This window comes from Melanostigma gelatinosum (assembly GCF_949748355.1).
Source record: "Melanostigma gelatinosum genome assembly, chromosome: 10".
NCBI classification, from domain to species: domain Eukaryota; kingdom Metazoa; phylum Chordata; class Actinopteri; order Perciformes; family Zoarcidae; genus Melanostigma; species Melanostigma gelatinosum.
In genome coordinates, this window is record NC_136643.1 from 16703345 (window position 1) to 16713416 (window position 10072).

Below are 10072 nucleotides of genomic sequence, written 5' to 3' on the forward strand. Positions count from 1 at the left end.
TTATACCACGCTAATCAGGTGTTGGGTCCCATATCCTACTCATACTGACCATGTTGTGTGTTCTGTTAATGTTGTCTGTTTGTCATATGGGGGACATTTAGACAGCTTTCCTTCAAACATTTTCTCAATGCTAACTTTCCCTAATTATGTCAGAAAAGCCTCTTGCTTTTTTCTTTCACTTTCCTACCCTTTTCCTCCCAAACTATTGAAATCAAATGTATGTATTATATACTTTTTCCACAGTATTTTACTGTCACTATTTGATTATGGAACAATTCAAATATTAGAATATTATTTTCAATGATTATTAATCATGATATAATGCTTACTTTGACATATTTCTTCCTTATGCACAATATCTAGGTTTAAAGATGCAGTGGACCCCAGAGCACACACAATGGGCAGAACAACACTTTGACATCTCATCCACTACCCGCTCGCCAGCACACAAAGTAGAGGCCTACCGGGGCCACTTACAACGAACATACCAGTATGCATGGGCAAACGATGACATCTCTGCACTGACTGCCTCCAATCTGCTTAAGAAATATGCAGAGAAGTACTCCGGGATCTTAGAGGGCCCAAATGAGAGAGCCCTGCTGTGTTCTTACTCTGATAGCACCACTGGACTCATGAATGGACGAAAGTCAGAGAATGAGTCCTGGCAGGAGGGTATTTACCCAATGAACTGCGCTCCAGATGTTATATCTGTGAGCAAAGCTGGAATGACAGCTGCCCTACCCCCTACAGATGTGTCGGCTAGCATCGGCAGCTCCCCAGGGGGGGCCAGCAGCTTGTCTGAGCCTAGCTATTCCAGCAGTAACTGTGGGAGCCACACCGCCACTACTCTCCACTCGGGCCTCCCCTCTCAGGAATATACTGCCAGCTACAACGGCTCCTACCTGCATTCTAGCTACAGTGGCCAGAGTACTCCGGCCCTTCCCTCTCCTTTGCACAGTGCTGGGCTCTTACAACCACCGCCTCCACCTCCTCCCCCTACCTTAGTGCCAAGCTACAACGCTGGGTCTCCAAACCTTCCCAGCTACAATTATCCTCCAAGAGGGTATCCTTCTCAGACTGCTGTCGGCCCTGGTTATAGCCCTGGGGGAGCACACCCTGCTTCTGCTTATCTGCCATCCGGCATTGCAGCTCCTACACCAATCCCTCCTTCCACACTGCCCGGCTACACCTACCAGTCCCATAATCATACACCAATTGCACCAACACCTTTGAATGGCAGCACATCCAACTCATTAAAACGAAAAGCTTTCTACATGAGTGGACATGGAGATATGGACTCTAGCTATGGTCATTTCTACAACCAACAGCGCTCATCACAGAGCCCGATGTACAGAATAACGGACAGTATCTCAGACTCAGACCGGGGCAATGGCTTTGACAGAAATGCTGAAGCATCGTCTTTAGTGTTTAAGCCAACCAAACAGCCATTGTCTTCGGATCAACAAAGACAATTTATTATACACTCTGGCAGAGCACTAACTCCTCCATCCTATGGATCAACCAAAAGCTCTGTGGCTGATCTCAGAACTGAGCCCTACAGCAAGTTTGGATCCCCCGTCATGAGCGAACAAACTGAAGAGCACAGACAACACCTCTCTCACTCCGTAACAGGGCCTGACATTGGTGCAGCTACCTCATCAATCCATGCTGCAGAGGAACAACTGAAGAACAGTGACTCCAACCTGGTGGAGATGGTGACCACAGAAATCCTTCAGCAGGGCCCTCCAGTGGACTGGAGCGACATTGTGGGTCTGGATATGGCCAAAGCAGCCATCAAAGAGGAGATACTATGGCCCATTTTAAGGCCTGATATGTTTAGTGGACTTGCTACATTACCTCGGAGCCTCCTTTTATTTGGACCTCAGGGAACTGGTAGAACGCTGCTAGCTCACTGCATGGCAAGCCAACTGGGGGCTGCCTTCTTGCAACTCAGCAGCTCAGCTCTGGTCACCAAGTGGCTGGGGGAAGGAGACAAGATCATTCAAGCTTCTTTTCTGGTGGCCCGGTGTCGCCAGCCAGCAGTGGTGTTCATCAAAGAGGTGGACCTGCTGCTGTCAGACCAGCTAAGTGAGGAGAGCCCAGTGAATCGCCTCAAGGCTGAGCTCCTCATGCAGCTTGACAGTATTCTGACCTCCGCTGAGGACCATGTCCTCGTGGTCTGCTCCACCAATAAGCCTGAAGAGATCCCAGAGTCCCTACGGAGGTACTTTGCCAAGCGACTGCTCATCCCCTTGCCTGATGGGACAGCACGACACCAGATAATCACCCAACTGCTCTCACAGCACAACTACTGTCTTAGTGATAAAGAGATGTCACTACTGGTTCAGAGGACAGAGGGCTTTTCTGGACTGGATGTGGCTCAGCTGTGTCAACAGGCTGTGGTAGGTCCCCTCCACGGCATTCCTGGTACTGACCTCTCAACCATCCACCCCACTCAGATGGGACCGGTCTCCTACCAAGACTTTGACAGTGTGTTTTGCAAATTCCAGCCCAGCATATCACAAAAAGAACTTGACATGTACACTGAGTGGAATAAAATGTTTGGTTGTGGTCAATGAAAGAGACTCATCAAACACAATTCCTTGGAAACCAGTAGTTCAATACAAATAAGTGTTTGGCCTTCAGTGAAAGAGAAAAAATAATTAACAATGGTGACGTGAAAATACTATATACAGTAAAAGGATTGTCCTTAGACAGAAGATGACAGTCTGGACATCACACACTGGTAAACGTTAATTAAATCCTTTATATGGCTGACTTAATATGCTCATTAAAACTGTAACAATTTGGAAGAAGTTTCCCCCCCTCTTTTTGTATATACATATATATATATATAAATATATATACACATTATTCTGCTGATCTTGAGATTTAGTTGCTATCAAGTGCCTGAGGTGGCGCTGTTAAGTTTTTTTTCTTTTTGCCTCATAATCTTCATTGGTGAACTGTGCTAATATATAAAAAAAAGCTTTAAAATGAGACAAAAAATGTGCTCTCTCTTTTCCATTAGTGTTCTACAGCTGTGTCTGTTTTGTGCTCTCTGTGAACAGTTGTGGTTACTTTGAGTGAAATTACATTTATTGGTATCATGTCAGTTGGACTTCATTACCTGACAGGTTTTATTAATGTGTAAATCCTTAAATTAACATGGACATACTTCATGTACAATGTGATTTGTTTTTTTTGCAAACTTAAGGTGAATTTGGCTGCTGTACTAATCTCTCCACTATAGATTCAAAATAAAAAAAAACAAATACTATTTTACAATATGCCTACACTCCAAACAATATATTACTATGTAATGCTGTTAGAATATATTTTCAGCAGTAATTCACAGTGTTTTCACATAAATGTAAAATTCTATCATTCATTCTTTTGATGTTCTCTATTTGAAAACTCAGGAAAGTGATGATGATATGTACAGTACCTCATAAGCGTGTGGCAAAGCACCACTGCAAGAGCATTTGGCTTGCATTTGAAATTCCATCATCAAACAAATGTAAGGCTATATAATACCTCAAAAAGCTCAGAATGAAATGAGAAGGTTCCTGACATGAATGTAGAAGAATAAATCTGGTTTATTTACGAGACAAAAAAAGTAATTAGTTTGGGTCTCTTTACTTTAGCTTGTGATGATGCAGAGCTGAGAGAAATTCAAAAGTTGCAGACCAACATCTTGGGGTTTAGGAAGACAGCTGCCCCGAGCTATTTCATTCCATCCTGCTGATGTTTTATGGATTATGTATAGCCTAAGTTCTTTTCTACCTCAGTTTGTTAGTTATCTCTGAAAGACAAATACATGAAGACAGATGAATGTGAGCACCTGTTTCGCTTCTTTGATGAGGAAACCTTTTGAGAGAACACCAAACAGTATTCTGTTGTGAGCGAAATCTATTTGCTTTACATTCTGATAACTCCCAAGAACCACGTAATGCACTTAAAGGGGAATACCACTGAATATCAGGTTTGGGATACACTATGCCTTTGCCTTAGGACAAATTAGCCAACACTCACCAGTGGATGTTGTTGCCATTGCTTGTTTGGCCTCTGAATCTGTGATGTCAAATATAAATTTACATGTGACAGCATTTGCAGCTATGTTTTATACACATCATCCAGCTTAAAACCAATTCCATTATTTTAATATAAATACAAAATAAAAAAGTTGGTTTGTCTGTCTTAGGTCATAACTGTAACATTCATGAATTGAGTGGCATTCCTTTTTAAGAACATGTCTTGGAGGCTAGTCTCACTGTACACAAAACTGTTATTTTTACTCTGTGTTGTAACTTTCACATTTAAATGTTATGTTTACACTTCCGTTAATCACTACTTGCTGCCGTTACCCAGTACATTTCCATGCAGCGTTTTTTTGACAATGAAAGAGCAGGACTGACAGCTCAATTGGCAAGTGGCAAATGTGACTGAATGTATGATGTCCTCAGAGCAGTACGGAAAGCAAAGCACTCGCACGTCGACAAATGCCACTGAAGTAGATAGCACTGTAGGTGCACGTGTACTGCAGAGGCACTAAAGGACCTTGTGTTTGTTTTTACAATGAGGTCCCTTCATCTTTGTTGGCTATTGCACATGTTGTACCTGTTCTTTTTTTTATACATTGTGGATATTGATTGATTGATTGATTGATACTGTACAAAAGTGGTTGATTAAACTTAAATTAGTTTACTCATTAAAGTGTCCAGCAAAGTCCATTTGTAAGTTTCAAAGTTGAAAAATGTGTAGTTACACAGAAACATTAGGCCAATCATAATGTGAAATACTTTTTTAAAAGCCCCTGAAACTGCACTTTGAGGTGTTTATTGGTTTAAAACTTCCTTGAAGCCAAAGTGAAACAGCTCTCTTGTGACTATGATGATTTGGTTTAAGAAGATGGGAGTTTCAGTGACCTTAAAGCCACGGTGTGAGCTGTGGATATTGGAATTTGGTGATGTTGTAGCACTTCCAATAGGCATTGTTAAGTTATTATATCACAGTATGTAAAATTTATGTGGGTTTTATAAAACATTTGTTGCTTTTATCCGGTCTGAGTTTATGAACAGTCATTCACCCCTTCCTGGAGAACCAATGAAAACATGGCTAATTTGTGTATCTTTAAAAAAAAAAGCAATACAGCAAAAAATGTCATATACCACAAATTCTGTTGTCAGACTGGACTATAATTGTTTTTGTGTCCATGATTACTCATTGTAAGAAGTAATTAAACTCATTGCAGGGTTTTTGACAAGAAGGTGATAAGAAGCCCTAACAAACTCAGATTCCATGAGATTAGAGTGACTGTTAATGAACTTGTAATCACTCTGACAACAACAGGTCTTGTCACATATTTGCTTTTTTTCTTTTACTATTTGTCTCCCTAACAGTGCAATAGAGCACAGTGTAACGCAAGGCAGATGGATAAGATGTTACGTTTGTATGTTTTTATTTGCATCACAACTAGAGAGTAAAAAGGCTTAAAGCAAGATCTGATATGAGGAAACCAATGGCAGTTATTTAGATAGGGTGTATATTTCACATGCTAGATTTTATCAAAACAGTCACAACCAACACATGAGCAGAGCCTATGATAAGCATATTGAGTCTCACAGTTATGCCAACTCAGCCACTTGAATCGCTGCTTAAGATTTTGACTCCATCTTTTATAATCTGGTATTCTTTATAACCATTTCTACCTCATTGCTACATATTGTACATGTAGTACTTATGTCCTGTCATTTTGAATGTTATGCATTTGTGGATAAAAAAAAAAGTAAAAAAAAGTTTAAAAAAAAGAGAAAATTAAAAAAAAGAAATGCTTGCCCTTGAATCTGAGCAGTCTACCTCACAAAGACTGTCTTTATACTGTCAAGTACAAGTCACAGAAAAAATAAGGCTGACGATGAAGTCAACCATTCATACTGAGGTACAGTTTATTTACAATGCCACCTTTCCATTGAATTGCTGAAGGCTGTGAAGGTGTTATACAAAGGCGCCAATGCAATTCCAAATTAATTTCCTAAAAAGAAACAAATTGCTTTGATCCTCTGTGAATTGTTGTAGTGCGCATGTTAACGTGTATGTATGTGCACTTGCAATCCACATCCAAGTATGAGGGGATAACATTAAGATGTGAAAAATCGGAGTTTTTACTTTTCGTATTCATGTACAGAGAATAAACTTGCACATAGCTGTATGTATTGTACATTTGCTAATGATATACAGCATACATACAAAAAAATGCACCACATACATGTTTATATGTGTGTATGTATTGCCATACTTACAGTAAAGTCGATTTAAATGTCTTTTAATTTCAAGGTACATAAAGGTGATTGAAATACTGAATAAAGATGTTTTCTTTTTTCCTGAAAACTGGATGCATTTTGTAACTGTACTTGATTCAATTTGCAATGGTGTGATTGATTTAAGCCTGTGCTGTTTCCGTTTCAAGCTATCCCTTGTGGAAGACCGCGTTAGAGCCATGACAACTTAAATCATAATTTCTTTATTTCACTGGTGTTCAACAAACAGTATCGTGAATAATTCAGTTCGCAGCAGTTTACAGAGACTCATTTTAAGTCTTACTTTTTATTGCAGTCCTCCCACCAATACACTTTGCATGATTCATGTTAACTTATTAATCCATACTGGCTGTTTTTTTTTATTTATTAGGAAATGAACAGCTATGTTTAAAAATCCTCTTTCATTATAAAGTAGTAGGTGTTATATGCCTGGGACGTTTCTGTGCAAATTAACATAAATGAGAAAAAGTACCAGCATATTGTGTTGGTGTTGGTAATTCTTTTTTCAGTTTGTCAATATAAGCTGTGGGTGGAGTTTATAAACAGAACTAACATACATCCACTGTTTCATGCTTCCAAACATGGGGTGGAAAACACTGGATTTACAGAGAAAAAAATCAAATACATTATACCTGTATTATGTCGTGTATGCTAATCATTTGGGGAAAGATCCATTCTTTGCACTGAAAATTGTAAATAAAATATGTTTTTGTTTCCATACAGCCTTTCTAAGTAAAGAGTCTTAGATAATGTGGAGTACAATTACAGTAATTAGTTTACAAACACTAAGGAGTGTGGAAACGGTTATTTCCTTTTATCAGTGCGCTGTCAGTGTATGGACACTCTTCCTCACAAGCATTGCTAAGCGTGTCAAGGTGAGAACACTCAAAACATTGCAGTCTCTCATGGAGAACTGTCCTTGGAGAATCTTCACAAGTCGTATTCAGCAAGGCTATTATTCTGTACATTGCCCCACAAAGTATGCCTAATTCATTAAAGTTAACTCTATTTCTGAATTAGAAACTTTTTAACATTTTTGATTAAAATAATCATTCCAGTCACATTATAATGAAGCCTGTCTGTTTAAACGCGTTTTTTTTCTTTTCATCTTTTAATCTAGTGAAATCATGATCTTCACAATATCTGAACATTCATTCATTTTTTGAGCCGTGACATGCAAAATGATCCATTCAATAATAATACGTGTCAAACCCTTTATTTATGACATGTGTTACGTACTGAGATGAGGTACAATGTGTTGTTTTTTACTGAACTATCGTAAATTATTCTTCACTCAAATGCATTTACGGTGAATACATATACATATAGATATCCCTTTTCTGTTTACTACAGCACTGTGCAGTATTCACTTTTCCCAGTGAACTTTGCCCTGCTGAGCTCAGTGTGATACACAATCGCATTCAGCTCACAAAGCTGACATTCTTGTATCGTACATGAAGCAGTCAGTGTCAAGCAAAACAGAGATTTGTATATAACAAACGTTTTCAGGGTTGACTGGAGGAAGCACTATGAACAAACAACTTTTCATCGTGGTGGACATTGGACAATTTATTGACACAATAACTAGGTTTAGAACCATGAATGAAATGTGTTGGGTGAGTTACCTTTTGAAGACGTGCAATAGAGTTGTGATGCCCCATGGAACAGTTGTGACATTTGCACTCAGAGTTTAGAGGATATTAAGACTGACACCAAAGTGATTGAGAAAAACTGTAATCATTGCTAAATTAACTGGTGGTTTGTTTAAGTTAATTTGCTGAGCCTAAACTAAGTTATTTTGCTAAACTTAAACGAAGTTTTAGTTTAAAACTTAGTTAAAAAAAAAAAAAAAAAGCTTATCAAATAAGCTTAGCAAATCATCCAGCAAGCTACGTAAATTCAAACTGTATAAGGAGGTATGTATCTGGACAATGCAAGTGTATGTGATGACGACTGAATCAATTTTCCATAATATGATGTACAGACAGACAGATAGATAGATAGACAGACAGATAGATAGACAGACAGACAGACAGACAGATAGATAGATAGATAGATAGATAGACAGACAGACAGACAGATAGACAGACAGACAGACAGACAGACAGACAGACAGATAGATAGATAGATAGATAGATAGACAGACAGACAGACAGACAGACAGACAGACAGACAGACAGACAGACAGATAGATAGACAGACAGATATAGATAGATCATTCTAGCAGGCACTTTGATTCCTTCCACTGAATTTTTAAACAAGAGCCCATTTGACCAGGAGGCGGAAAAAATCAGGACTGATAAGAGAGAAAATAAAGTTGAGTCAAACAAATTACACTCAAGTTATTAGTGGCTATTTTGTAAATATCAAAGATCCACTTGTCCCAGTGTTCTGTGCTTCATTTGCATTCTGATGAAACTGGAGTGGATGTGTGTGAACTCGGAGGTTATCTGTGGTGCTGCAGCGCCGAGCAGCCGAATCAGACAGCTTCGCAACCGCATGGCTCAAGAGGATGAGCCACAGACCTCTCTCAAATCACTTCCTTCATAACAATTAAAATATGCAAAGTGATAATTTTCCTTAAGTAGCCTTAAATGTGCAATCTATTTAAATGTGAGGGAAATTGCTTAAAGCTTGCGGTGTGTGTGTATATGTGGGGGAGGGGGGGGGGATAAATTATGCAAATAACTGAAAGGACTCTTGAAAGCCTAATTTTTCTGTAATAAGCATACAGTTTCATTTAATTTTTTGCTTCTTGTTAAAAGTGACAGTTCTTTTGATCTGTCTGATGGCTATATCTGACACAAGCCCATGGAACTGACTGCTCGACTAAATGGCAAAGCATTTTTGTAGCTTTTAGATGATGGTTACATTCACGAAGTAATTATGCACTAGAGAGTCCAGAAATAAGGTTTAATTACACAGTAATCGCTTCTGATGGACACTAGGAAGTGTGAGCACTGCCAGACTGCAATCCATCAATGACAAACCTCTGGCCAGTTTTAATTCCTCCTCATTTGCATCATAACCCCTGCACCAAGTTGCACAAACGCTGTTAAATGTTAATAGGACCTGTCTCTCTACTCAAAATGGACGCTTAAGCCATTTCAATTCTCCCTTTCCTTCTATCTCTTTTTCTCACTTCCTCTCTCACTCTCCCCACAACGCACACACACACACGCACACACACACACACACATTATATCTCACATAGTCCATATCTTGTCTCTCGCCTCAATTCTCACATTCTCATGAGTCTTCACATAAATAGCCCCCCTTCAGAGGGGAAGCTGAGCACAGGAGACAGTGCACGGTCACTGCTGTGCTAATTGGGAGCAACATGTAAAGTTGTATCTCTTGAGTGCGAACAAACCGACAAGTATACTTCCTTGCCATGTGTGTGTGTGTGAGTACAGTTGTGAGAAACAGTCTGTGTCTCACACACACATATTCACACAGCTACTGAGCAAAAAGGTTTGTTCACACCATGTGAGGGAAGGCCCTCAAGTTATACCGAATCCCCATCCTAGGGGACTGGAAGAAATTATGTTTTTATTAATTGAAAATTGTTATGGGAGCGATGAACACATTTCTGGTCCCCTTCAGAATTGTATAAGGTTGATTAGAGCCAGATTCATTATCAGCCCGTCTCCTTTATATATTGTGAGTATACTCTGTTATACACAGGGCATGCCAGTGTACTGCAGGGTATTTAAAATGCACCCTGCAGCTTGCAAAGGGTGGACATTAGA

The 10072-nt window shown here is 39.4% G+C and overlaps 1 protein-coding gene across 1 annotated transcript; it reads left to right on the forward strand.

The window, feature by feature from the left end:
* Positions 1 to 371: 371 nt before the first annotated feature.
* fign (fidgetin) lies at positions 372 to 2579 on the forward strand (the record flags this gene model as incomplete). Its single annotated transcript, XM_079276410.1, has 1 exon — positions 372 to 2579. The coding sequence occupies one exon, from the start codon at positions 372 to 374 to the stop codon at positions 2577 to 2579; it is 2208 nt and encodes a 735-aa protein (XP_079132536.1).
* Positions 2580 to 10072: the final 7493 nt, after the last annotated feature.